General features: G+C 38.1%; 1 protein-coding gene across 1 annotated transcript in view; it reads left to right on the top strand.

Annotated features, from left to right (window-relative positions):
* LOC129764973 (uncharacterized) overlaps positions 1 to 17,237 on the top strand; it is a 70,874-nt gene that overhangs the window by 16,060 nt on the left and 37,577 nt on the right. Inside the window, exons 2-3 of the mRNA XM_055764675.1 lie at positions 16,547 to 16,997; positions 17,062 to 17,179. Of these exons, the coding sequence (XP_055620650.1) occupies positions 16,547 to 16,997; positions 17,062 to 17,179 (569 nt within the window). The remainder of the gene's footprint in view (positions 1 to 16,546; positions 16,998 to 17,061; positions 17,180 to 17,237) is intronic.

The raw sequence follows: 17,237 nt of genomic DNA, 5'->3' as shown, positions 1-17,237 counted from the left end.
GATTTTGTCCATCAATTTTCACCCTTTCCTCGGGCAGTTTCATATGCACTTTGTTGCAAATATGCACAACTTCGCCCTCAATTCCCTGCTTTCGTTTTTTTATTCTACGTTAGGATGGAGTTGAACCTGAAAAGTCAAAGATTTCAAGTCATTTCAGTGTTGAAATGGGGACCAAAATACCTCAAAAACACAATCTCGGTGGTGTATGCTCTCAGAAGAAATGAGCTAACAAAATAAGCTTGATGGATATCCTGTCACGACATATAGCCTCGTTTTTGTTTGGATTTCCGTCGTTGAGGAGCACATCTCATGGTAGGCTTCTCTTCCAATTCTACTTCATTTCACCCACAGATGCTATGGATTAGTATTAACCTACAATGCCTGTTCAATTTGAAGCCATCGATCACGATTCGGACAGATAATATTAACTGCTTGAGGTGGGTCATCTCGCGTACATCGAACGAGATCTGGAGAATTTATTCGCCCAATGATTCAGGTTCATCCCCCCTACTTTTAATCTACGTTCTTCTAGAACCATTCTCGCTGCAATAAGTAACGTATTTCTGCTAGTTTTGACAGCATAAAAACGGAATATTCAAAATTCGCTCTGCATAGGCGAGACAAATACAATGTTACTAACAAAGCAACAGCTAAAATTTGACAATGCTGAAGAGAATTATAAAATTTATAAATATAAACTTCTGGGACAATTAAATTTTCGACAACAAGTGCGGGCAATTTCAAACAGTGTGTTCATGTTATTTAAAATAATAATGAAAATATTTTGGATACAAGTGTCGTTCATTTCACACGTTGAGTCCCGACCGAGGTAGAGGATTGACAATCAGCTTTCCTTCGAGAGGATAGAAAATGGACGCTATAGCACAAACAAAATTATGAAGAAAAGGCTCGAGGAAAAATCCGCCATGAGAACAGAGCCGTTCTGGATGACGGACGTTTGTCCAAAAGTTCGGTTGAGAAGTTTGGACAAAGATTTACGTCGATCTTCCGGTTGACCGGCAAATCATTCGGCCTCGTGTAGGGGAACTATGGGTAAGTCGCACCCTGATGATAAAACGCGCCACAATGATAACTATGGAAAACGGAGTACCAGATAGGATTTTCCTGTGATGGTAGGTTCATTTTTTATTGTTAATATAATTAAATGTACTGTAGCGCAGAAACTCTCTTCTAATTTCATGAAATTGTAATATATAAAAAACTGCTTCATTTCATGCAACTTTTGCCGCTTCTGCCGTAAGGTTTTTCGAGCATTTCAGCATTAGCTTTAATTGGCAAACTTCATTACCTCCTCAAAAATGAACAGGACTTTTCATTAAATATGAATAAACGAATGTTTAAAGTTCAATTTTCACGATAAAATAATTTTTTCTCAAACAAACCAAAATCGGACAAATCGCCCCTCTACGGTGAAGGAAAACGAGCTTACTGTCTTGCTTACTCATTGTCAGTGTGACCAAATCATTTTAGAAAAAACTCTCAGACTTTTTTTCTACAAAGATGATATCTAAAAAATCAATATTATTTTTTTCACCCATATTCTTGCTGTATGTCCAAAAAATTTCAATAAACTACGTTGTTACAATGCTAAAACACTTAAATTATAAAGATTAATTAAAATCTTCAATCCATAAAACAAACTGATAAATATGAAATCTGAAAATCTGCCAGCACTGGTCGGCGCTATATGTAAACAAAAGTATAGAAGTGAAATTCATCTGTGCAGTCAGTTCGACAACCAACATGGCTCGAAAATATATCCGGAAAACCACTCGGCGATCTTGGACGGCAGAGGATTTATCTAAAGCGGTAAGCGCAGTGAAACGAGGGTTTTCTAGAAGATATGCTTCGAAGGCGTATCAGATTCCTCGTAGAACACTGTCACGATACATCAAAGCTAGCGGATCAAAGTTACAGCTTCCGCCTCATGGAAGTTTTTCTCCTGTTTTTGATAGCGCTCAGGAACAAGAACTTGTTGAACATATTGTGGAAGTGAGCAGAATCGGATGCGGACTGACCCGTTATGACATCAGAAATATTGCCTACCAGCAGGCCGAGCGAAAGCGTATTAAGCATCCTTTTTGTCATAAAACTGAGCTGGCTGGACGCGATTGGCTTTATCATTTCTTGAAACGACATCCGGAATTGTCAGTTCGGAAGCCAGAGCCAACATCCATAGCTCGTCTGAAATGTTTCAACAGAGTCAGTGTAAATGATTTTTTCGATCTTCTTCGGAATGTCCATGAGAACAATGAATTTCCTCCGAGCAGAATTTGGAACGCTGATGAAACGGGATTTAGTACGGTGAGGCAACTGCAAGTGAAATTGAGTTTTTTGATGTGACTAAACTTAATGCTTTCAGGTTCCTACCAGGGGTATAAAAGTGTTGGCTGAAAAAGGTGTACGGCAGGTTCCTGGAAAATCATCCGGTGAGAAAAGTGTTACCACTACTGCTATAATGGCTATGTCAGCGAGTGGACAGTTTCTTCCTCCGATGCTTATATTTCCCCGTCAGCGTTTGAATGAGGCACTGAAGATGGGAGCTCCTCCGGAATCAATTTTTGCATGCAATGAAAGCGGATGGAGTACATCAAAAACGTGTTCTAAATGGTTTGATCATTTTCTATCCTTCGTGCGACCAACACGTGATGCGCCTGTACTTTTGATCCTTGACGGACACTCAAGCCATACGAAAAATTTGTATATGATTGAAAAGGCGAGACAAAATTACGTCCGTATCGTAACTATCCCTCCACATACGTCACATAAACTGCAACCATTAGACGTTGCCTTTATGGGTCCGCTCAAGGCAAACTACACTAAGGCCGTCAACAGATTTTAGAAGCTGAATCCAGGGAAGATAGTTACCATATACAATGTGGCGGCTTTGATAAATGAGGCGTTCACCGCGAGTAGTTCCATTTCCACCGCGCAGAGTGGATTCCGAGCCACCGGGATATATCCAATGAACCGTCGTGTATTTTCGGACAATGACTTCGCAGCAGCTGATCACTTGAACAACAATGATGCTGAAAACTTTCATAACGAATCGAATTTCCTTGTACATCAGGATTCAACAACTGGTTTTGAAATCAAAACAATTGAGTTAACTGACCAAAGTATCTCAATAAGAGAGTCCACTATCGAATAATTCTATGATACATCTGACGGATTCTGGTCTATCAACTCCAGGGCGAAAAAAGATGAAACTTATATAGTTGATTCAACGATCACTGATAAAGAGTCATTTTTGGAGCTCACCGATATTCCAATGTACGACCCGGAAGTGCTTCTGTTGGATCCAACCATCTACTACAGTGTGACCGACAATGGAACAGTCTTGACCCATAGGATAACCTCAGCGAGTCATACTGCAGCTGGCGAAACACCAATACATGATCCGTTGTGTATGTGTATTGTAAAAAACTGTGATATTCTTTCAACAGTTCAACAGCCAAACAAGCGAAATAAGAAAGCAAACCGACAGATGAAAAAGGAGCATTGTGAGGAATTAACATCATCACCTTACCGCAAAAAACTGTTAAATAAGAGCGCATCTAAGGAAATAAAACAAATTAAGGACAAGGGCAGTCAGCGGAAAAACCGGGCCCGTAAATCAGTGACTCAAAACAAAAAGGGAAGATACTTTATGCTATTACTGTGGAACACTTTTCAGTGCTACAGGAAACGGTGAGGGCTGGATGCTCTGTATTCGTTGCGATAATTGGTATCATGCTGAATGTTCAAATAACCCTGTTGGTATCACATGCGACATGTGTATCTAAACTCCATTATTACATCCGTTGGTGAAATTATAAAATGTGCAAGAATAATCAATAAATAATATTTCACTGTATCTTCATTTAATATTTTTAATCCACAACTTACCCGTTTCCACAGCACGTTTTACAAATTATTTAATCCTAAATGATAATTTTTGTGCTTCTCAATCGAAAAATTTTTCTATGGAAAGTAGGAAATTTTTGTAAAAGTCATGCACAAATCGTGTCACGCATTCAGGGGAAAACATTTTGGAAATTTATGAATAATACCATAATATTTATTACAAATGATACAGAATTGAGGTTAGTATGAATTGGTGCGTTTGTTGTGGTGGATTTTGACTTGTTGTTGTGGTTCATTTTGGACACACGTATGGCAACCTTACCCCGCCTGTTTCAGAAAGGTGGATTTTATACGCGTTTATCATTTTCAATATTCTGTTTTGTTTTTCTATTTGTAGTAGGTTTAGTACAAATGATTGCGAGATAAACATATATGGCTCCATGGTGGATGCAAAAAAACTACGGAGTGTGCATTAAACATGCATGTTTCAGTCATTTTTCCTTAAGGTGTGCGTCTTACCCAACCTTCCCCTACTACCACTACACCTAAACGTTAGATGACAGCGATAACCCTCTGGCCAGGATGGCCATAAACCCCTCTCAGCAGTCCCACTCCGATATCGTCAAATAAAGGAGACGCCGAGTAAATTATTCAAATTAATCCAAAAAATGGTGAGAATATACTTTTCATTTTGATCGCGAAGCCCCTCCAACTACCCAGACCCAGTTCGGGGATCTCTGGCTCCTGAGAGCTAATCGGGAAGACATGGTCACAATAGAGAACATATTTACTTACACATGAACCGATATTTTCATAAAACAAACAATAAATTCAACTAATTAAAAATTTAACTGTTTCATAGTTTTGATTCTTTCATTCAGAACATCTTTTCATATTGTGATGATCTTGAATGTATAAAACGAAATACATCAAATAACGTTGTCGATATTAAGACTTAGGGTGCTCATATACTGTTTGACCGACTATTTTGACCAAGTACTTGACTCGTTTTGACAGATAGAATTTGATCAACGTGTACTGATCGACACAAAACACAACAAGCAAATATTCAATTATTGGATGCCTAAAATATTTTTTCGGTCTGTTTGCCGAACCTGTCTACAGTACAGTGCAGTACAAAACTTATGTTATGCTAAATAACATGCGCATGTAGGGTTAAAAACCAAAGATAAAAAACACACGCAACTAACCTCGCCACACAACAGTGCCACACGAAATCGAAGCGTAGAGTAGGGCTTGAATCAATGGGTCCGAGGTTTGAAACCCATAATGAATAAATAAAAAGAATTTGTAAAAAATATTTTTCGTTAGATGTATATTTGTTGTAAATGCTGTAGACAGGGCTTTGCATAGTCATAGTCAACTGAGGATAGTCAGCTGACTATCTGACTGACTATATCCATATTCTGTTAGTAATGACTTTTGGCTTCTTCACGTAGTTTCTCCGCCAAAACGACTAAACAGTCAGTTTGGCGTTTAGTCGCTATCCTCTCTTCCGACTCGACTATATCATTTCATTCTTCCCAGTCAAATTTTTGAAGTGACTTCCCCCAAAACGAATTCGTTCCTCTCTTCCTCTCTCCCATGTACGTGTGCATGCATCGATGTTTGAGTTCAACGTGGTTTGACATACGCTACAGGTTAGCTAGATTCTTTTGTATTGTACACGAGAATTACTCACACGTATAAAATAGCGTGCAGTGTGTGTGTGCTATTTTACACGCTATTTACTAATACTAACGCGAGGACCTTCATAGTATACTTGATAAATGTTTAAGTTCGTTATTTGAGTTCACGATGGGTAGACAATAAACCGTCCATTGAAGGGGTAGCTTCTTTTTTATGCATCAGAAATCATGTTTTCGTTCCTCTTTATATGGGCGTACGTGGGTATAAATTTCGTTTCTAGGGGAGTAGATATGTGGATTGAAGTCAGTTGACTGAAGAGGCAGATTTGTATTCATTAGTCGAGTCAGTGAAAATAACCACTGACTGGACTAGTTCACCAGTCATCCTCGCTAGTCAACGCTAGTCAATTAATTTTCTAGTCAAGTCACTTTTTGTTATGAGCGACTGCCGAAGCAGTTCTAGTTGAAGCGAAGCTACTGAGAGTAGAGTCGGTCTTCATTTTTCACCTTCGAAGATTTTTGGCCCTGGCTGTAGATATGAATTATATAAATTTGAGAGTAGAGTTCTGTGAAGAATATTTATGTTCATTGAATAAATGTTGCGCGATAAGTGTATTTTAAAGTAGACGAGATTTTGTGCAATTTACTGGCCAGTGGCGTAGTCTAAAAACCCGATTAAGTTTTCAGATAGGTCACGAGTCCAGGGTTGAGGCTCCTCTTCTGTTGCGAACAATTTTACCAACCCCCCTACCTCGTTCTTCGAAACTTCAAGGTGGGGTTTGACATCATTGCATAGGTCCAATGATGAGAAATTTGGCATAAACGGTGTTCATTGGAAACAGCCGAAGCGCCTGTGTTGCTGAAATTGTGGAACGCGGACAAACGGTGTCGCTTGTCCCTCTAGGCGCGGGTGCAAGACGCGGAGCAAACCGAGGTTTGGAGAGAAAGGACAAACCCGCCCTCAGGTGTTGGGTGTCTCATAGCCGGGCAAAGCAAAAACATGGCGGTTGGTCTCCCTCGTGGGAGACTCCCCTCTTCCGAGGGCGCTTAAGCCATCCGCTTACCTGCGAAAAACCTTCCGGTCGCGGGATACATTTGATTATGTTATCTTAAATATTACAGTCAAATTTTTTCCATGCTCGATGTTTGACATTGTTTGCCAATGATGATATTAAAGAATGGTAAACAAAAAAGTGTTTGTACAAATTTCAAACCAAACTTTATCTGCCAATACGTGTCAAATAGTTGACCTCCGGACAAACAGTGTATGACCACCTTTAGAAACGACTGCCCATCAACCAATGTTCATACATAAACGGAAACAGCAAAACTTTGGAAGCTAAAAAGCTTCAACACAACGCGAAAACAAGCGAAAAACGAGGTTTAATAATAACGGCCATACCTCCGTCATACAATGATATGCCAAACGTCCTCAAGGACGAAACATCTGAATCAAGTCTGATGCATCCTCCGGAATAATGGTGAACTTCATAACGAGTAAATTCTCTAGGAACGAAACGAGTGACACAGTTTTGCAGAAGCCTATTTTAACTTCGTCGATTACGTTGCTATTTTCGGTCATTTCGGTGTAGATCGAAACTGGAGTAATACTCAACCAGAGGCCATGAAATCGATTGGACTTGTTAAAAATAAACCGAATAGAATCAATGGGCAATGGCAAGTTTCGTACATGTTATTTGTTGAGCTCTGCCAAATTGTAAAGTAATAAAAGCAAAAACCGAGGGGTTGTATCCAAGACACGACCGCTTAGAACGTAGGACTACGCAATCTTTTTTCTATTTTTCAGAGGAGATGCAATACTTATACGCTAGCGACAGCTTACTTACTATGCAAGGGTGAAGTTTACTTCGCAAATATTCTCTTTTCTATATCCCTCTTCGTTGTTTCTATTCTGGCGGCTGTATAAGTTACCCGTTATTGACAGCTCTGTTCGGGAAAGCACACAAATAGACAGAACAAATGTATGGGAAAATGGGAATGCTTCCAATTTTCATCAATTTAAACCATATACAGACTATGAAATTGTAATGTATAACATATCAAACAAATCTTTAAAAAATTCCAATTCGATTGGTATGCAAATCGTTTAAATCCGTTCGTAGCAAAAATAGTTATTAACGTTAACTTTATTTCATAAAAACGTGACCTGTTTTCTGATTTGGCACCCTTAATGTAAGACGTAGTCCTACGTCAAAAAAGGATACCACGGAAAAGACACACTTTTTCAATTCAAGCTTCGTTTACTTTACATAAGATATTCAGATTCTAATAGATATTGTTTTGAATGAAAGGTGTAAGGTAATATTATGTTGATCATTTACAGCATGTGTTTCGGAATAACATCACCTTTTACCTTTCACCTTTTTGATCAGTTTCAAATGAAGTTTTCACTTTATCTGAATGAATATTAATCCGTAATGGTTAGGAATGACAACTGTCATAAATTGGTTGGAAACGACAATCTTCATAAAAAGCTCGCCGGTCCGCACTTGTATAATGTTTAATTCTTTTGTTTATAATTGTTCTATTTCAAAGCGATTTACGTTTTCGCAGATACTCTGTCGCCATCTACCAATGCTAGAATTTGGTGGGAAAAAAGATGGATCGTTTGTATGAGAAACCCCATAAGTTCATATGACGCACTTGCGAGAAAACCATAAAAAACTGTATTTCTCCAATTTTGGCCTGGTCTCCCAATTTGTTGGTATGAGGTTCGATTATTAGACCCAAAACATATTATTTGGGACCACTTATCCATCAATATAACAGGTTAGGCTCAAAATATAACGCTTCATAGTAGGTGGACTTAAAGGGGTTTCTCAAAAAATTGAGAAATCAGCTGTATATTTAGTAGTTTTGAAGTGATTCAATTCAATTTTGTGTTCATAATGAACACAAAATCTGCCAAGAAGTCAATTGAGACAAAAATGACGTTTATGGGGTTTCGCAAACAAACGATTCAGATACTCTATCAGATGAGCACGTATGAAAGCAGTTCAAAATCGTTATATTTTTTATGGAAATAATTACTTGATTTTTCTTGAATGCTCAAAACACGTAGTCCTAACTCTTATTTAACCATTTGTTTATAATTCTTCATATTTTAAAATTAAAATATGATATATTATAATATAAATTATTACCCGATACAGTTTTTGTTTGATACTTATCACCATTTGCGAAAAAACGTGTTTCTCTATTCCGTAGAATATATATTCGATACGGAAAAGTAAATTAATAATTTACTAGCTGATCCGGCAAACTTCGTCCCGCCCAAAATAGATAGAAGAAGATATGGTAGTGCGTTTCATCATTAAAATCCATTTCCAGTTTCGAACAAAGATCAATTTTTGTATTTCTCCCTTTCTCCTTCAAAGTTTTCCGAAAATTTTCTATTGTCATGTTTAGTTGGAATATTTTTGGTTGAAATATGTGTAATATTTTTATGGGACCCCTCTCCATTCCAGAGAAGGGAGGGATGTCATACCATCATAGAAACATTTCTCATACCCTAAAATCCTCACATCCCAAATTGTGCATGATTAGTTCTCGAGTTATGCAAAAGTTTGTATTTCGTTTGTATGGTAGCCCCCCTTAGAGAGGGGGGAGGAGTGTCTAACCATCATAGAAACATTTATTGCACCCTAAAACCTAAATACCTAATCTGGTATCATTTGATTGATTAATTCTCGTGTAATGCAGAAAATTGCGTTTTATTTGTATGGACTATAAGGCCAGCATAAACAATACCTTAAACGGTTTCCGACGAGTAAGCAAACATATTCTGGAGAATTTTTGAGCTGCGTTGCGAGAGATTGTGAAACAAAATTGAACATATAGAATTGAATAAATGCATGTCTTTCTATAAAAATAATGCTTTTGTTTTCCCAAAAATCGACACGAACGTTCCGGACAACCCAATATGCGCTATCCTGATTTCTTCCTGATTTTTATTTTCGTTTATCCTGATTTTTGAAAATTATAGTTTGCAACCCTGCCCGTAGCCTACGGCAAACACGAATTCCATCGGCATTTGGTCGCGAATTCGGAGTATCATAAGCTTGAACTGACCCAAAGTAGACACCTTTTGCTCGTCTATTCTCGACAGGAAGTATGATCATACGAAGTAATCCAAAGGGTTTAGATCTGGTGAACTAGAATGCCATTCATCTTTGACCGAAAATTCAGTCAAATTTTCCGGACATCAATTCTGAACCAGATTTGCAGTATGAGAAGACACTTTGTTCTTTTAAAAAACGTAATGATCATTTCCGTACAATCTTTTCATGCTTGGCTTCGGCAAAACATTATAATATAGGGTTGGGGAAAAAAAATGTCGTATATTATCAATATATGGCAACACTTAAACATATCTTGTGTTGTACTTATCACATCGGATAATACTATACGGCTATCTAAAGACGAAATTCTGTGCTACAAGTGTCGTTTTGATAGTGTTGTGATTTTCCTGTTCAGTCTCAAGTCTCAGTCTCAGTCTCAACGAATTCGACCCATTTTTGAAGAAGATGGTGACTGGTGATGCACCCGTGGTCAAGTGGTTAGCGTCTCACATTATCATGCCGGGTGTTCGGGTTCGATTCCCGTTCTGGCCGGGGGATTTTTCGTCAAAGAAATTTCCTTCGACTTGCACTGTGGTCACGCGTATTCAAGAGCTTGCCCCTCGGAATACATTCAAGGCGTGTTATTTGGCTTAAGACATCTCAACTCAATTAATACTTAATAAATGACGCTAGTTAATGCATACGTTGAGACGGCAAAAGTTCCACAGGGAACGTTAACGCCATTCAAGAAGTGGTGACTGGTGATGAAAAGTGGATCACGTACGACAACCTAAAGCGAAAAAAGTCGTGGTCGAAGCGCGGTGAGCCGGCCCAAACCATCGCCAAGCCCGGATTGACGGCCAGGAATGTTTTGCTGTGTGTTTGGTGGGATTGGAAGGGAATTATCCACTATGAGCTGCTCAATTATGGCCAGACCCTCAATTCGGTTCTCTACTATGAGCAGCTTGACCATTTGAAGCAGGCGATTGACCAGAAGCGGCCAGAAATGATCAATAGGAATGATATAGTCCGGACCTGGCTCCAAGTGATTATCATCTCTTCTGGTCCATGCAAAATGCTCTTGTTGATACTAAGTTGGCCTCAAAGGAGGCTTGCAAAAACTGGCTGTCTGAGTTTTTTGCAAATAAGTAGGGGGGTTTTGTAAGGGGGGGGGTGTAATGAAGTTGCCTTCTAAATGGCAACAAGTTTGCGAACAAAATGTTGCATATTCGACTTAAATTGGATAATTTTAAGTATGTTCAATTAAGCGTCAAATTTCGATCAGAAATTCGACATTTCTTTTTCCCCAACCCTATATAGTATGTTAATTTTAACACTTTTCCCAACGAAAACTAGTGATAATTTGCCGTGGAATATTTCTCTCACTGGGATATTGATCGAGATGCAAATCCACAACCTGTCTTTTCAGACAATGTGAGATTGTTGCGCAAGACAAATAACATCCCATCTTAAAAGACAAAATTTTGTCCACCGTGCCGTAACAGTAGGAGAGTTGTTCTTCCAAAGCGCATCTTCTTCGAAGCTTCCGAAACTCCATGAACTTTACGTTTCGTAAAAGCATTTCAGGTCATGTTTGAGCACATTGTGCCTTGTCGAATTCAAAACATTGAAATCAGTGGCCATTTTACGTAAAGAGCATTGTGATTTTCGTCGAATTCGCTCCATGACGAACTTAGTCACTCGCTCATTCCTTGTTGAACTTCTTCTGCTGGATCTTTTCCGGTCATCCAACGTGTAATGGCGGGTTTACATTAGGGAGATCTATAGCTATAGATGGATTTATTCACGTGAAAATAGGTGTAAACGGGTGAGAATAAATATGATACACTTATTCGAGGTATATATAACTTGAATAAATTCAGCATATGTAAACGCTTGTGAATTTCTCACTGGTGAGAAATCACTAAAGTTGGATGCAGTACTACTTTAGGTGAATAAATTCACCGAAAATATGAATATATTCATTATAGAAGTTCACGCTAGTGTAAACGGTTGATGCGATTTCTATAAATCTCATCATATTTCTTCACATGAATATATCACTAGTCTAAACCCACCCTAAGTCTCACGGTTACTGCTGGTTGTTTGATGAACAAAGCACGCTTCACTCTTAGGTTTCTCAAACCTATGAAAATAGCGCACGGGCCATTCCTTCCTAAACTTTTTAAACAACATATTGATTGACACTGACTTATAAATCATATTCTTTTTTCTTTATTCTTTGTTATTATTTAATTCATCTGACAAAAATAGTTCAAATCGCGAAAAAATAAAGTTAGGACAGAAAACAAGGTGATTTTCGTAATCTACTATTATTATGAAGTTTTGAACCGATTATGAACCGCGATTAACACTCCTATACTCGCGCATTGGTCTGTCAGACCGAGAAATCAATAATTCGTCAATTTCTCAAAAAATATCAACACTACGACTTTGCGATTCTCTCTAGCTTCGTTATTCGTCGTTCGTCATCGTTTAGCGTATCGCATGTGTTGGTACAATGGGGACGTGCGCCACTTTTTTAGCACTTTCGGTCTGACACACCGACGCGAGTATAGGAGTAACTTTTTTGGACAAGTGCTTTTTTCCATATTCTAGAATATTGTTAAATGAAATGTATAAATTATTGTTAGTGGCGTGGAATATTTATTGCATATAATGCATAAGATCATTACCGGACTATTCTTATTTGATTTCAGTCACTTTTGTAACTGGATTGAACGGATCCATATATTAACTATTCGTCGTTAGATTCATACGTTCAAAGGAAAAATATAAATGTTTGATTTTCGTATAGTTATTCGCTAAATATAATGGTCATACATATTTTTTTTGAGTGGGTCAATCGCATGAGCTTTGCGGAGCCACTAATTCATGATTTGTTTTTACAGAATTTCAACTTAAATCTATGTTTAGTAGGTTTCGACCGATTACTCGCGGTTTACTCGATGTTAGAGGGGCTGTCATACATATACACACTTGTAAAAGAAATTCACTTGTGGAATAATTGTAAACAGTAAACTATAAACTAATCGGTAGCTTATGCTAATTTTTAACAGTTACAGTTTCGGGGATATTTTTTTATAATGGACAATAACGACAAGAAAACAAGGAAAAGAAAAGGAAGTTCCTAGAAATCCTTTTATATCATCTTTTCATGCCCCATCTAAAACAGGCATTAATGCTTAGTTTACCAAGAATACAGAGATAAAGAATATTAGAAATATGCAAACTTTATATTCCAGGACCTTTATCATCTGGTAATTATCTGGAAGGTCGTTATACATTCTTCTCTTTGATAAAAGACCCGAAAAATACGCAACAACTGCATGAAATGTAATAAATATGTTTGTTTCGAGCATGCAGTTATGCTATGTTCTGACTCCTACTCCAATGAAACCACAATCGATTAATACGTTTTTATGTTGTTTTATAGCTCTTTATACTTCCATGAATTATATTCAGTTGCTTACTTTTAATTTATAACAGTGAAAAATTCAAATTTCGTTATTTGTGATGGAGTATCAAACATTACTCTGTTTTGAGGAGGCTGAATTAGATGACTATTAAAACAAAATAAAGATGAAGAAAACATATTTTTTGGAGTTTTTTCATTCAATCATACCCTCTCCTTCAAATAAATGCCAATAAAGCCTGAAAAATACATAATGGCAACATTACAGAGAAGTTAAATTTTCGGTCTGTGACACCACGCGCGAGTATACGTGTTATGTTTTTGCACGCGAGTACAGGAGGGTTAAGAAAAGGCCAGGTTTATTGACGAAAGGAGTGTTCCTCATCCACAATAATGCGCGGTCCCATTCTGCCCGCGTAGCTCAAGAGCAGTTGAAAAAATTCAAATGGACTGTGTTCGAGCATCCTCCTTACTCCCCAGACCTCGCCCCTAGCGACTATCACTTATTCCCGGTGATGAAACAGGCGTTCGGCGGTCAACGATTCGATAACACTGAAGAAATTCGTGACGCAGTTTCATCGTACTTCAAAAAATTGGACGCTACGCACTTCGCGCGCGGAATAGAAAATCTCGTGCTACGCTATGAAAAATGTCTCGAACGTTACGGCTATTATGTACAAAAATAGAAAATAAAACGTAGATTACAAAAACTGAAACTTATTTTTTGAACGACCCTCGTATCACGATTTAAAACACATTCAGTCTCCTTATACTACTAACAAATTGTGACGTGGACATTTCAAATTCAAACACTGGTTCATCAGACGAAAACATGCGGATTATTGCACAAACAGGTTGGTTGTGTCTATACAAAGTACGATGAAATCCTGGCTGCATCAGGGATCGATATCTCAGCATCCTACCCGAGGCTCGAAAGTCCAAAATCGATAGTAGATAAGAGCAGTCGACGTCACCATTGAGTAGTTTAACTAGAATCGTCCCTTGTTGGATCTTTCGTGTCCGATCAATTGTTTCGAGTTCAAGCAAGCGACATCTGTCAGGATAAGCCGGTAGGTTCGATGGATCACGCCAATGTAGATTCCTGAGCACAAGCCGCACGAACCTCTTTTGCACACGTTCAATTCTATGATTCCATATGACATCATTTGGAGCCCAAACAGCAGATGCATTTTCCAGGATCGGGCGAACGAGAGAGCAATACAATGCTTTTGCAATGTGGATTCTTGTTATCTTTGGAAATCTTGAAAAGGAAGCCAAGTTGTCGGTTTGTCGGAGATGATCGAAGTATAATGTGAATTGAAGGAAAGTTTAGAATTCAGCATTACGCCAAGATCTATCACTGCATATAATCTCTCAAGAACACTCTCAACGATGTGATAATCAAAAACGATCGGGTACTTGGATCGATGAAAAGTCATTACATGGCATTTAGCGACACTAATAACAAATTTGTTCTTGCGACACCAGTGAACAAATTCATTGAGTAGCCTTTGAAGGTATAGCCAATCCCCGATGCAGCAATGGAATACGTCAGGAAACGAAAAAGTACCATTTTTCCCCTCATGATTATTGGATCATTTGTGATATTTCTATTGCATTCTTTTTAACAATCAATCTGAATCTATACGCATGAACCTACATTGCAGATAATTTAGCAATTGTCGCGGCTCTCTGTTTCTTGTATTTTCTGAAAAAACTAGGAGGTAATACTTCAAGTTAATCATTTCGATAACAAAAAAAATAGTTCAGAACAAGAATTTCCTATAAATATCATAGTTTTAAATTCTGAATAGGGTTATAACATATAATTTAAAAATGCGATTTCACATGCGAATAAGTCACTATTTGTCAAAGGCTTCTTCGATCAAAGAAACACACGTTTTCGTAACTCGGGCTTTGTTTATTTTTGTTTTTGGCCGGAATTTCACCCAAGAAAGATTATCCTCCTGGAGAAATCTTCCATTACTTTTCAAACCGTTGCAAAACGTCAGACACCGTGAATTTCGGAAATTTGCTTACTCTCCAGCGGAAAAACCAAGATTTTCGTTTTTAACGAGCAGGATCGAATCATGACGCGCTTTCTCCCACGAAACCATCATGTAAACAAAGGAACTTATCTTGACATCCAATGCCTACTGTGATTATATACACTTTTAGCTTGATTCAGTGAAATTTTGAAAAAAAATTCAATAAATGTCTGAATGGCACCATTTTTAATATGTCGTGTTCTATATTCAGACGACACTACCAGCTTGTATGCGACATCTTAAAGGGATATAATGGGGTTGCTCTTAAAAGCGCTTACCACTCTTCTTTTCATCGCTGCTGCTTTTTCCCGATCCAGACTTCCTGACCGTCAACTAAAATTCCCCGAAGTTTTATCACGTTAGGACAGTTATTGGGGCCACTTTTAACCCATTTTAGGCCAAGCGTTCGAAAAATCGAACAGCAACTTAGATAATTTTTCATGGCTTTGGAAAGCTAGCTTATGATAAGGTTTTGGCACCAAATGATAGCTTAGTTTATTAGCTATCAGTTTCATTTAATTTTGTATAAATTTATTGGACAATAAATTCGGTTTAAAGCAACTATGTGCGAAAAGTATAGGTTATGTACATAACCTAACAAAAAAGAACCTAATAAAATGTAAAAAAATTATGAACTTTTCTACAGTATTACTTTAATAAAAGAACACACATTGTTATGTAGGAAAAAACCCATTGAATTAGACCTCCTACAGGAACAAAAATGTAGGTTTTAGCCAATGTTTTGTTTGGCGATTTATCGTTTTTTTTTGTCATTTCCCGGAAAGCGGAAATAATTCCAAAAATTACATCAATGGCGTTCGTTAAAAAAAATAATTTTTGTCACCTGGTCGTTAATGGGTTAACGATTACGCTAATTAAGGTAGTCGTACACTGTTTGTCCGGAGGTCAAATATTTGACATTTTTTGACAGATGAAGTTTAATTTGTACAAAGTACAAATACTATTTTGTTTGCCATTCTTTAATGATGATTGGCAAACAATGTCAAACATCATACATGGAAAAAGTTCGACTGAAATATTTAAGGTAACCTAACCATGTACCAACAGGATTGGCGAACAGGACGAAAAAAAAATTTTAGGCATCCAATAATAGAATATTTGCTCGTCGTGTTTTGTGTCGAATATATTTTATCAGTACACGTTGATCAAATAGTATCTGTCGAAAAGAGTCAAATATTTGGCTTCGGTCAAACAGTGTATGAGCACCCTTATACGTGCGAGAAGTAAGTTTTATGCGTCGCTTCTCTTGTTTGTACACCTTTTTGATAACTGCAGAGAATAATTCTGCGCGCACACACTTACAAAATGATTGTTGTTCGGGTAAATGTCCGATTGAAAAAGATAGAAGTTTAGGTCAACCAAAGTTTGATCGTAGCACCCTTCAATCTATGCAGTGGTATTCCAGTTTGCTATAAGAAGAACTAACATCCATTTCGTTCACAGGCATCGCAGGTCTGTCTCGATAAACCTGTCAGACCTCAGAGCCTCATATCTGATGATATTGAGATACAGCCAAAGTATGAGAACAAGTTCCTCCACGTTGTGTACCATCCCTCGATTCCTGATCACTGCCGGGCACCACTTAATGCGGCTCTGCTGGCAGAATGCGATAACAGTGGCTCTCTGTTCTCAATTCAGTCAGCCCCGGTGGTTGCCACGGTTAGCGGCGGCGTCGGTGGTCCCGAACCAGGTGCCACATCTATCCCCGATCCAATCGGGATGGAAACGATTCTGGATAGGCAGCGAGATTCGTATCCAGGAGCGGCCGGCGTGGACACGATCATTAACTCGTTCCATTCCGCTACTGATGCCAGAGACGAGCGAAAAGATACCTTGCTACGGCCATCATCTTTGGCGTTCGACACGTACTACCACGCAAGTAAACCAAACAACGGTGAGTTCTTTTCTGATCTGGCGGCTTAGAAATTTCGATTTGTATCAATATGCTTTTTTTTCAGTTGATACCCAGCTTTCTGCTGAATTGGATGAAGATGACAACGAGAATCTGTTGACTGTTTCCAGTCTTACTGCAAGGCCGTTGATTGCGAAATCCCGAGAGATTAATAAAAGCAAGAAGTACGTGCTATTAACTTTCTACTAGGGATACACTTTGATTTACTGTTCTATTTTGCAA

Source organism: Toxorhynchites rutilus, chromosome 2 (assembly GCF_029784135.1).
Source record: "Toxorhynchites rutilus septentrionalis strain SRP chromosome 2, ASM2978413v1, whole genome shotgun sequence".
Lineage (NCBI taxonomy): Eukaryota > Metazoa > Arthropoda > Insecta > Diptera > Culicidae > Toxorhynchites > Toxorhynchites rutilus.
The sequence above is the reverse complement of the archived record's forward strand: the minus strand, read 5'-3'. Positions and strand labels throughout refer to the sequence as shown.